The 12,939-nt window shown below is 46.3% G+C and overlaps 1 protein-coding gene across 1 annotated transcript in view; it reads right to left on the bottom strand.

The window, feature by feature from the left end:
• MORN5 (MORN repeat containing 5) overlaps nt 1-12,939 on the bottom strand; it is a 106,903-nt gene that overhangs the window by 31,474 nt on the left and 62,490 nt on the right. The window contains exon 4 of the mRNA XM_029614668.1: nt 6,818-6,949. Within this exon, the coding sequence (XP_029470528.1) occupies nt 6,818-6,949 (132 nt within the window). The remainder of the gene's footprint in view (nt 1-6,817; nt 6,950-12,939) is intronic.

The raw sequence follows: 12,939 nt of genomic DNA, 5'->3' as shown, positions 1-12,939 counted from the left end.
CAGCAAGCGCAGAAGTTGCGGGAAGGAAAAAAAGGTAGTAAAGTGTAAAGAGAGAGAGAAAAAATATCTCCTGAAAAGAGAGAGAGAAAAAGATATCTCCTCAAAATCCAAGCAGCGAAGTAGTGTATATCCTTCAAAATCTGTGTGCTTACTAAATGAAGGTAAAGAAATAGACTGGTTTAAATAAAATTCTGAAACTACGTTCAGTAGAAATGAAGGAGCCATACAAACCTGGGACCAATTTTTTTTGTAATCACTAAGAAAGGCATTGTACAGGAAAGTGCTTATAACTTTGATAGTCTCCAAGTTGAACAAACCAGGAAGACCATCTTCAAAGTAAGCAGTTTTAAAGAAATAGTCTTAAGAGGAACAAACTATGATCCCACCAAAAACGAACAAAACTAAGTTCAGATCTAAAGACAGAACTGGAATCCAAAACTGAGGTCTAATATGCTTAATGCCTCCCAAACATTCGAGATACATCCAGATGAGAAGACAGAAGTCTGCCTTGAATACACCCTCTAGCAAGAGAGAGCCATCATGTGTACCTTAAATATATTAAGAGAGAAGCCTTTAGAAAGATCTTTCTGCAAAATATCCAGAAACCAGGGAACTGAAGCATACCCAGGAACACGATACCTAGAGCAACAATCCTCAAAATCTATCCAAATACACATATAAGCCAAGGAAGAGATACATTTCTTAGTGTTTAGGAGCATAGCTACCATGGTCTGAGACTAGCCTTTCTTCACTAATCATACCAGCTCAAGGACCAAACCGTAAGACAAAATCAATCCAGATCCTAGTGAAACATCGGAACATGGCATAGTAACTCCTTGTAAGGGAGAAGTTTTAGAGCACTGCTGCTTAGAAGAGCTTGATAACTGCATACCACCGCAAAGGAAGCTAGTCTAGAGCCACTAGTAGCACTAGTCCTGGAAGACCTGCAATTCTGAAGTACTCTGCCTATCACAGACCAAGGAGGAAACACATATATAATCCCTTAGATTGGTCAATCCTAACTACAATATCAATCCCAAAAGAACAAACGTTTCTCTGTCAGCTGCAAAATCTGCATGCCTTCACCTTCTGGCTGCATCCTATCAAGTTCACTTTCAGCTGATCCCCTCTTGCAACAATTCAAAGGAAGGTCCTTTGAGAGAGTCCATTCCTCTGGGTCAATGATATAGTGGCTGAGGTAATCTGCCTGAACATTGTCCATGCGTGCCACATGAGATGCAGACAAGACCTGCCAATTCATGTCGGCCCAAGGAAGAAACAAGTCTATCTCTAATGACACCCGAGTATATTGGGGCCCCTCTTGATGTTTTATGTATGTTACCGCCGAGGGACTGCCTGTTCCACTATCTGAGGTGCAAACCTGAAGATAGCCAGCCAAATTGCTCTGGCTTCCAAGTGATTGATGGACCAGCTTGTTTCCTCAACTGTTCACTGTCCTGAGCAAACCGCTCCTGAAAATGTACCCCCTCAACTCAGCAGACTGGCATCCAACTTCACTATGATCCAGAATGGGGTCACAAAATTTACCCCCTGTTCCAAGTGCTTGCAGTTTAGCTATTAGTATAAGCTATATCTTGTCAATGGCAGCAACGGCAGTGTCATGGAAAAGTCTTGGGACTGGGGATTTCTTCGATAAAGCAAGGTCTGAAGAGGACACATATGCACCCATGCCCACGGCAAGAGATCCAAGGCTATTGCTAAGGATCTGAGAATCTGGAGGTAGGACCAAATTGTTAGATTCCTGGCCATGTCCAGGCTTGGACCTGGCCATACAACTCTTGAACTCTTTGCTCCATATCCTCCTTGGGAGCAGGAACTTCTTCTTTTTCTTTTATCCATAATCTGCAATGTACACAGGGACAGAGATATGAGGAATGTTAATTCATTCCTATGAAGGAGATGCAGCATAGAAGAATGGTCCTTTCCCTTAGGAGTAACTTCACCTTAATCTAATTCCACCTGATTATCTTCCAAAGAGCATCTCCTAAAAACCCCCCCTCCCCCAGGGAAGCTCCTGGAGACAAGTCCTCCTCTGGCACTCCTTTCTTCACTACTGCCTATGCTCTTCTTTCCCTGAGGATCTGGCATAGAGGACACTAGGAGGGTGGGCGCAGAGGGTGCTGGGAAGGCAGAGACAGCTCCTGGGCTGTGCCTCATCCCATGTACAAAGCTTGTAGGCCCCTTAAATCTCCTGAGACATCCTAGACCAGGACAAAGAGGAAATATCCAGCAGAGGGAAAACAGATGCTGCTGCACCAGAAGCTGCACCTGCTCTTGGGCCCACTGCAGACTCAAACCACCCCTCAAGACTGAGAGGAGGGGCTCCATCTCCATTTCACTGTCCCGTGGCTGTGACATGATTGCCAAGGCATCCACTAAGAGACTCTCCGCCACCTCCCCAGAAGCTTCTTCCCCCCGCTGCTTCTGGGTACCCTCAGCCCATAACCAACACCTTTGCTGGCTCATGAATAGAGAAGAACATGGAGGGCTCCTATTACTGTTAGTATGGCAATCTCTGCAGTAGCCAAAGAAATGCCAGAACTGGAATATTAAATATCAAGGCCCAGACCTCATCTGAACTGGCTGCATCCAGACCTCCATAACAAAATCACAGAAGAAACTGAAAGTATAGATTTGCCAAGGTGATCTCATAGAAACTATCCTCTCCCAGAGGATATTGTGTGTGTCCCCCAATTCTTCAACCAACCTTGCTTTTAGATGACCAAAAAAAAAAATCTTGAAGGAGCTGCAAGCCTAGGAGATCTTCCTTCCTTACTATGAAATTCCCAGAATCTACTGCCAGGCAAGAAGTTACAAGATGGTGCCTGTGACTTTCTAGGTACCTGGAAAAACCCCTGAACCTGTCACCATATTCTCAAGACCCAAGTTTGCTCTGTAAGAACAGAAGGAAAAGACAGATTTTAGATATGGAGTCTGCCATCCAGATCTGCAGTCACAACAGCCTCCTAGTGTTTTATAGTTTTTTTTCAAGGCAAACAGCTTCTATGTTTGCAATGAACATATCATAATCGAATGTCAGGGGTAGCAGGAACCCAAAACAGGTTCCAGGAATGCAAGGTCAGAGGAATTTGTAATGGAGACCCAAGGGACTCTTCAACTACGAGTAACCTCCATTGACTGCTCATATAGTTTTACTTTTTTTTTTTTTTTTTTTTGCGCATCTAAAGGACTTGCTTTGGCTCACAAGCAAACCCCCATAGCAAACCAGGCTCCAGAGGAATGCACTTCCAGCCAACAAATCTGTCCCCATATAACAAGGATGGCTATCTTATAGAGACCATCAAAGGTCCTCTGAGAAATTCAGAAGTAATCCCTTTTTCTCCTCTGCAAATCATAGCATGAGGAGAGGCTGGGAAACGAAGAGGTGTTGGATCTTCCATGAAAAGATACAGCATCCAAAAACGCCATCTGCACTGCCTAGAAAAAATCCTTTTCTCTGTACCACCATCCATCCTGTATCCCCCAAAGGAAGTGGAGGAGCTGAGGCCAACTCTGGGACTACTCCCTGACCCATGCAAAGGACACTTCTCTCCAGGAGAACCCAGTGAAAAAAGTTCTGAACTGCACCTGGCTCTCAGGGCTGAGGAAAAAATCCCTCAGAGCTCCATGCAATCGGCATAACCATCAGTCCACCTCAGCAACCACAAGATTGGCAGAAAGAGGAGGCCTATCAGTGCCAGCCACAATGGACCCTCCAGTGGACTGAAAATCTGAGCTCTTCCTGATACACATAAACTGGCAGCCCAAATAAAAAAAACCTTCTCCAGTCTGAACCCACACACTACCAGCTGGGTAAACTGTTGAGGACAAAGTAGCAGGAGTACTCAGAAAGAAATACACCAAATCCTGCTCCACAGTACCAAATGGAAAGGCTCCTGACAAGACATCTGCACACTTTGGCCTCAAAATGGCCTCTGTTTCCACCAGACACCATCCTCCACAGAAGGAAACTAATGAAAAAAGAGACCTTGCTGCCCTGACTGTTTTGGAGATACCCGGTGCATTCAAATCCACTGTGGTTTGCCACTTCTGTGCCTAGAAGCAAATATGGCATGACAATTTTTCCATGGGAGCTGTTTCTTACCTCCTCATAGCGTATAGAGTGTGGGCATTGTTTCCCGCACTTTGTTACCACAACCAAACACCCCCAAACATTTTTCAAAACTTGCACTGCCTGCTGGAAAAACTGATTACTCCAGCCTAAACTGGTCAGCCCCGACTCCCCTCTGCAGCCCATTGCAGTGTCTTGCTCTGACCAGGCCTCAGAAACAACCTCTTCTCTGCTTGCTTTTTTATTTTTAACAGCTTTATAAAGCTGCAGCAAACAGCAGTGCCTCTCCTGTCTCATTTATTTAAATAGATAGCTAAGAGGCAAAAAGAAGAGGGGAGAAAAACAAGGGGAGGGGGAGAGATACCAAATACTCACACTAGTAGCCCTCTGGTCCCCGGATGTGCTCTGGTCCCCGGATGTGCTCTACTGACGGAGGGAGTCTTAAGCTGTCACCTCAGGAACTGCCAACAGAACTACCATTTCCTTCGGGTTAGGGCCACACTCAACTGAGGGAGGGAGAATTCATCTTTCACCTCAGGAACTGCCTACCAGAATCTTCCTGTTCACCGGGCCTAATCAGGCTTCAGCTTCCAGCATAGGAAGCTCATCCACCATCTGCTGGAGACAGAGAATACTGGCAGACTGGTGTCAGCATGGAAGTATATAAGGAATGAGTGAGCCTGTTGATCTCTTTCTCCATTTACTAGCTGGCATGCATTACCTCACTGGTTTGGTCTGGTCTGACTGGATGAAGAGGAAATGACAGATAGGGCCAGTTTCTTAGTTCTGCGACTGACACTGCCATACAGAAAATCTGGGTTCAATTATCGGTAAGATGCTTTGCTCTCTGAGCTAGCGGGGGTTAGGAATGAAGCTGAGGCAGCAGAGCATCTACCAGGGAGGGAATCTCAGTTATCATTTAACAGCAACACCTAGTGGCTGGATATAGAGTCCATGTTAGCCGCGTTTAGGAAGGAACTATGCTATAAGGCTACAATTAAGAATTGTCATTGTAATGTCTAGGCTAAGCTGGAAGAATGGAGGCAGATATAAAACAAGGGTTAAACACCAAGGTAATTGCAAATGAAGGCTTATGGTGTCTTAACTCAATAGAAGCCAGTTCTAATTTAGCTGGAAGCCCAATGGAGAAGGAGGAAACTGCCCAGTAAAAAAAAAAAAAAAAAGATTTATGACAGACTGTGAAGCATATGGGTGAAAGGGTGAGCATCCTTAAATGCCACTCCTAGAGCAGAGAAATAAACTGTCATTTTGCTAAACCAGTCTCGAACTGAGAGCTGTTTTAGAGAATTTCCTGAATACTTCCTACCATCTGCTTTTGATGCTTTCAAGAGTTGGCCAACAACCTGGGTGTTTTCCTGCTTCTTCCTGCCCAACCTATAAAGTAGTACTTCTGGATTTGTTCCCCGTCATTCCAGCCCCCTTCCTCAGTTTCTTCAGCTTACAGCTGTTTTTTCACTCTTCCTCTACTGCTATGGCCTTGTGCCCTGAATTGTCTCTCACAGGGGTAGTCATGTTCCTCTGATGTTGTGTAATTACTAGATCTTTCAATTGTCTCAATGTACTTAAAGGAAGGTAACAGGCTGCAGATTTCTCCTTCACACCCATACCAGCAAACAACTTGTGCAAAGCACTTAAAAAAAGCTTGGTATAATCCAAAGAATTGGGCATTCATTTTGCTTAACCACTGCATTCATTTCATCATTTAACTGTTATACACATTTATGTTACAGCACAATGGGAAGTTCAAAGCACACATTTAAAAGTAACAAACTGGTTCACTGGGTGTTCCCTTTTATATTGTTAATCTTTACAGGTTCCTGTGTTTTTGGAAAGCATTCCACTTATCTTACTTATCACTAGACATGCTGCATTCCAGAGTTTTGGACCCATGCCCACAACTATCATGTACACCAGTTTGTGCTAAGGGTGTATAAAATATTCAATGTAGAAGCATAGTTTATAACAAAAGATATTTCCCTTTTATTTCCTTACTTAACATAAGCATGAACATAAGAATTGCCAAACTAGGTTAGACCAAAGGCCCATCTACTCTGGCATCCTGTCTCTGACAATGGCAAGCAGGGAAGTGTGTAAGAACTAGGGCATGTGACATTCATTGTCCGTGACACATCCATATCGATGGTTTGGTCATCAACAGAGGCACCCACTGGCTAGACTCAGGATTGACAGGTACCAAGTTCTGGATGGAGAATACATCTAGGTGCCTGGCTATGTATTATCACTGCAATGGCTGGACTAAATGGAAGAGAGATTGAAATATGAGGAAATCCCTAAGTAATGCTAATGAAAATTCAGAGCATCACAATTGCAGTAGAGACCAGATTTGATTTATATATTTATGAAATTAGATTTAGCTCATGCCTTTTCATTGGTAGCTGAAGGTGAATTACATTCAGGAACAGTAGCTCCAAAAAGCAGGCGGAAACTGCCATGCCAAAAAATGACATGCCTATTATACAACAAAACTTTACCAGATCTGAGACCTGCAACTATGATGAGAAGCAGACCATGCAACATTTTTTGATTTGCCTATTGCTTGAGGATGGCCCTTGCATGATGCAAGATCTTGCTGAAGCCAACTCATGTTCTGGTCAGTGGAAATAAATAGGACTTTGCTGGATGGACAACAAGAAGAAGAAAAAGAAGATGCATAAAAAAACAAAGAAATGAAATGAAATGTACCTGCATTTCTCAGGAAATTGTGCTCGTAGTCATTAACAACCCTGGTATTTGGGTTATAAAATCCATCCCCACAGTCATAACAACCTTCTGGGATTTGTCTAGGAGGATCCAAGTCTGTGAGCTGTGAGCGACCTTATAGATGTAGATAATAATGCTTTTAGTACATTTATTACAAATATAAGACAATAGCTTGTATATGCGCTTTTGGTTTAGATTGGATTATTTTTTATTTATGAATATAATACAAAGGTTAAAAATAGCTGCATAAGAAAACCTTTCTATTAAGAACTTCTTGAATATTAAAATTACATTGTTAGGGTTTGGAAGCATTAGGTCCAGACTGTACCATATAACAGTGGTTTTCATATTTACTGCCATGGAACAAACTCAACTGACCCATACTGCTAAACCAATCTTGTTCTTTCTATTTAGACCTCTCTGCTTCTATATCATGACCATAAATAAACACATAGCAATCATTATAAAATTACAATTTTCTCAATTCTGACAGTATTTCTTTAAGATTAGATAAATATTAGATTGACAGGTGTCCTGTCAGAACACCTGTTACAGGTAAGCAACATTTGCTTTCTCACAGGACAAGCAGGATGGTAGTCCTCACATATGGGTGAGTACCGAGCTGAGGATGTCCGAGAAATGCACCAAATGTACCCAAGATGTGCAATAGGCACAAGTATTGGGGAGGAATTTGGTAGAGGACATCCTGAACCCTAACGGGCAGGCGGAAGGATGTTGGTACATCAAGTTGTAAAAAGGTTTCGCAAGACAGACTGGCCGAAGATGGAATCTTGTCTTCCGGCCTTGTCTAAGCAATAATGGGCTGTAAAGGTATGGAGAGAACTCCATGTAGCAGCCCTGCAAATGTCAGGAAGCGGCACCGAGCATAGGTGTGCTACTGAAGTCGCCATGGCCCTCACAGAGTGTGCCTTAACACGGTTTTGAAGTGGAATGCCTGCTTGCTGATAGCAAAAGGATATGCAGTTCGCTAACCAGGAGGAGAGAGTCTGCTTACCCACAGGCTGCCCTAATTTGGTGGAATGGAAAGAGACAAACAATTGAGTGCTTTTCCTGTGGGCAGCTGTACAGTCTAGATAGAAGGCTAGAACCTGTTTACAGTCAAGGGTATGCAGAGCCTGTTCTCCTGGATTGGAGTGAGGCCTGGGAAAGAAGGTAGGCGGTATAATGGATTGATTAACGTGAAACTCCGATACTACCTTAGGTAAGAACTTAGGGTGAGTGCGGAGTACTGCCCGGTCCTGCAGAAGTTTAGTGTAAGGCAGATAGGTAACTAGGGCCTGTAACTCACTAACTCTGCGAGCAGATGTGATTGCCAAAAGAAAAATCACTTTCCATGTGAGATAGCGAAGATCATAGGATTGGAGAGGCTCGAATGGTGGTTTCATGAGCCGACCCAAAACCAGATTGAGGTCCCAAGAATGGGCCGAAGGATGTAGGGGAGGCTTGAGGTGAAGCAAGCCCTTCAGAAAACGTGTTACGAGGGGTTGTACTGAAATAGGAACAACCCCGACACCTCTATGGAAGGTGGTCACCGCACTGACATGCATTCTGATGGAGGAAGTTTTTAGACCTGATTCTGACAAGTGCCAGAGATCGTCTAGAAACTTCGTGGTGGAAAAGGTAAAGGGATCAAGGGATTGAGAAGAACACCATGACTTAAACTTGTTCCATTTGTAGAGGTAAGACTTTCTTGTGGAAGGCTTCCATGAAGCAATCAGGATACGGGAAACTGGCTCCGAAAGGTTAAGTGGCTGAAGAATTAACCTTTCAACATCCAGGCCGTCAGGGACAAAGCTTGAAGATTGGGGTGGCGTAGGCACCCGGGGTTCTGAGTGATCAGAAGCGGGTCTGTTCCCAAGGGAATGTATCTGCGAATGGAGAGATCCTGAAGTATTGGATTCCACACTTGGCGAGGCCAGTGAGGTGCTATCAGGATAATGCGTCCCTTGTCCTGACCTAACTTCACGAGAGTCTTCGAGAGAAGTGGAAGTGGAGGGAATGCATATAAGAGACCGGTTGCCCATGAGAGGGAGAACGCATCTCTTGGCTGTGAGTGTTGGCTGTGAGTGAGAAAGCAGACGTTCTCTACCTTGCGGTTTTGAGGTGACGCAAAGAGGTCTATGCAAGGATGACCCCAACATTGGAATATTGCGTCCGCTACTGAGGGGTTGAGGGACCACTTATGCGGATGGAAAGCGTGACTTAGGTTGTCCGCCAACACATTGTCCACTCCCGGCAAATAGATGGCCCTGAGGTACATCGAGTGGGAGAGGGCCTCCACCCATATCTGTGCAGCTTCCTGACACAGTAGGAAGGAGCCCGTCCCTGCTTGTTGATGAATCACATGGCCACCTGGTTGTCTGTCTGAATCACGATGACCTGATTGGAAAGGCGATCCTGAAATACCCTGAGAGCATATCTGATTGCTCGAAGCTCCAGGAAATTGATTTGGTGTTTGGCTTCCTCTGGAGACCAAGTTCCTTGTGTTTGCAAATCTGCTACATGGGCTCCCCAGCCAAGGTTGGAAGCATCGGTGGTGAGAATTATTTGGGGGTCTGGAGCCTGGAAGGGCAGGCCTCGGAGGAGATTGATCTGAATTTGCCACCAGGCTAGAGACTGACGAAGTGAGTCGGTGATGTGGACAGTGGTCGACAGAGGTTGGACGGACTGAGTCCATTGTGACCTTAAGAGTCCACTGCATGACTCTCATGGCCAAGCGGGCCAGTGGGGTAACCTGTACTGAGGACGCCATGTGTACCAGTAGGATGAGGAAGTGGCGTGCAGTCGTGCGTTGCTGAGACTGTAGCTGGTGTGCGAGAGAGATGAGAGTGAGAGCTCGCTGTCGAGGCAGAAATGCCTTTGCCTGCAAAGTGTCCAAGTCTGCCCCTATGAATAATAAAGTTTGAGATGGGACTAAGCAGGATTTTGCGTAGTTGACGAGAAATCCTAGCGAAATCAGATTGTGTAAAGTAAGACATAGGGACGACAGAGCAGCTTGCTGAGTGGGAGCCCTGATCAACCAATCGTCTAGCTAGGGGTAGACGTGAACACCTTGAGTCCTGAGAAAGGCTGCTACTACTATGAGGCACTTAGTGAAGACTCGTGGTGCAGATGCCAGGCCGAATGTGAGCACTTGGTATTGATAGTGCTTGGGGCCTACTAGAAATCTCAGGAACCTGCAATGAGATGGATTTATCGCAATGTGCGTGTACGCATCTTGGAGATCGAGACAGCAGAGCCAGTCTCCTCTTTGCAGAAGAGGTAGGAGGGAACCCAAGGTTACCATCTTGAACATTTCTAGTTGGAGGTACTTGTTGAGGGCATGTAGGTCCAGAATTGGATGAACACCTCCCGATTTTTTGGGAATGAGAAAGTACCGGGAATAGAATCCTAGGCCTTGTTGAGAGAAAGGTACTGGTTCTATTGCTCTGGACTGGAGGAGGGAGACCTCCTGCTCCAGGAGTAGTGAGTGGTCGGATGTTCCCCACGCCAGTAGAGGTGGGGAGTCAAGTGGAATGGAGAGAAAGTTCAGGCGATAACCTTGAGAGATTATGGTAAGGACCCACTGGTCTGAGGTGATTGTGTGCCGCATGTTGTTGAAATGGCACAATCGACCTCCCACTGGTATTCGAGGCAGTGGAAACTGGCTGCTGCTCTCTATGCAGGAGTTAAAAACCGGAAGCAGGGCCTGGCTGAGGAGTTGCTTGCGGCCTTTGTTTACGAGGTTGACGAGACTGGGCCTTTTGGAAAGGTCTCGTGGAACGTGTCTTGGACTGTGGTGGATAGGACTTCTTTGGACGGAAGAATGACTTTTTAGTATTCTTCCTGAAAGGCTGTTTGGAGGAATACTCAGAGGGCATCAGAGAGAGCTGGCGAAGGGTCTCATGATGGTCCTTGAGTTCTGCCACCGTCTGCTGAATCTGTTCCCCAAACAGATTGTCTCCTATGCTGGGCAGATCAGATAATCTGTCTTGTACTTCAGAGCGCAAGTCCGAAGACTTAAGCCAGGCCCATCTTCTTGCCGAAATAGCAGTTGCAGATACCCTGGAGGCAGTCTCAAAGATGTCATAAGAAGATCTTATTTCATGCTTCCCTGCCTCAAAACCCTTGTTCACTAGGGTTAGAAGTTGTTCTTGGAATTGCTGAGGCAAGGATTCTGCAAACTCCTGTATCTGCTTGAATAAGACCCTGTTGTATTGGGTCACATATAGCTGGTAGGAGGCGATCCGAGAGATAAGCATCGATCCCTGGAAGACACGTCAGCCAACGGCATCCAGGAATTTCTGTTCCTTACCTGGGGGAAAGGAAGAGTGGGGTTTTGATCTTTTTGCCCTTTTTTGGGCAGATTCTACAACCACAGACTGGTGATCCAGCTGAGATTTCTGGAAACCTGGGGCTGACTGGACCAAATAAGTGGTATCAGTTTTTCTGTTGACTGGAGCAACAGAACCAGGATGTTCCCAGTTCTTTTTGAGGAGATCTAAAAGAACCTGGTGAATAGGGATGGAGGTTATTTCCTTGGGAGCATCCAGGAATTGTAACAGCTCCATCATTTGATGTCTGTCATCTTGTTCAGTCTGCAATTGGAAAAGAACCAATTCAGACATTTCCTTCACAAAGTTTATGAAGAATAGGTCCTCTGGAGGAGAACACTTCCTGTTTTCAGTAGGAGAAGGTGGCGATGGCAAGTCATCGGTGTCTTGAGAAGAATTGTCGGTCCAGGTGTCATAGGGATCAGGACCTGCTTCTCTAGGAGTCTGGGAAGGATGGGACGATGGTATTCCTGACGAACCCCGTCTAGGCTCCGAAGGCATCGAGGGAAGTGCTGGAGGCACTGATGAAGGCATCGAGGGCACCGATCCATCCATGGATGGATCGGTGGCGCTGATGGGCGCATCGGCATCAATGGTTGTGGCATTGGCAGGACTCCCGATGGAGGAATGTGGAACGGTGTTTCCCCTCCCAATGGACAGGGTAAGCGGGGAAGGCACCGGAGCCATCGATGACCTAGGATCCATCGGTGGAAAAGCGGCTATATGCGCTTCCATCGTTGAGAGCAGCGGTGCCATTGCTGCCGGAATTGGATTGGTGGTCGGTTCCACAATCAGCACCGGTTTCGGTGTCAGAGGAACTTGGAGTCTGTGCATCATCTTATCGATGGCCTCCTGAACCATCTGGTCCAGTTCTTCACTGAGACCTGGAGCAAGCAGCCCTGGCTCCGGAAGGGAGGAAGGAGGCAGAGGCATAACCGGAGGGACCACCGTTAAAGGCAGAGTCGCGGCTCCCGATACCCGTCAGGGTGGGGGTTGCCTTGGTGACCCGGTCGCAGAAAGGGTCAGTGCCTTTTCTGGATGGGGTTTCTTCGATGGCGGCTCAGACGATGGCGAGGTCGAAGATTTTCCTTCCTCGATGGTCCGAGACTTGCGGTGTCGATGCCGATGTTTCTCTCTACGATCTCCTCGGTCCTGAGGGGGAGCAGAGGTAGTTGAAGGCCGAGAAGTCGTCGACACCGGATGGTCACCGGCCGGTGGCCGATACTGGCGTGAAGTGGACGGTGCCGGTTCAGACGACGGCGATGCAATAGACGGCGTCGGAGTTTGAGAACGGAAGAGAAGTTCCATTTTCTCCATTCTGGCCTTGCGACCTTTTGGTGTCATTAAGGCACATTTGGTGCAAGTCAGGACATCATGCTCGCACCCGAGACACATTACACAGACTTTATGTGGGTCTGTAATGGACATGGTGCGAGTACAGTCTGGACACCGACGGAACCCCGACGCCATGGCCTCTGAAAAATTTAGCCACGGTATGGTCGACGGCCAGTAGGCCGCGAGGGCCAAACTCGACAGGAATCAATCGAAACCGGGTAAAAAACTTACTGGAGTACCGCGGAGTCAAAAATTCGAAGGAGGGACCCCTGTGGGGTATGAAAGTTTTTAGTAATTCCGTAAGGAAAATTCCTGTCAGGAATCTCTGTGGAGCTTCTTAACCCAAGTGGCTACTGCTGCGCGGAAAAAACCTACTGGCTGGTTTAGTGCCATGCTGGGCATGCCCAGTAGGTGCCAGTCAAAGTTAAACTTTGA

The sequence above is a fragment of the Rhinatrema bivittatum genome, chromosome 8 (assembly GCF_901001135.1).
Source record: "Rhinatrema bivittatum chromosome 8, aRhiBiv1.1, whole genome shotgun sequence".
Lineage (NCBI taxonomy): Eukaryota > Metazoa > Chordata > Amphibia > Gymnophiona > Rhinatrematidae > Rhinatrema > Rhinatrema bivittatum.
The sequence above is the reverse complement of the archived record's forward strand: the minus strand, read 5'-3'. Positions and strand labels throughout refer to the sequence as shown.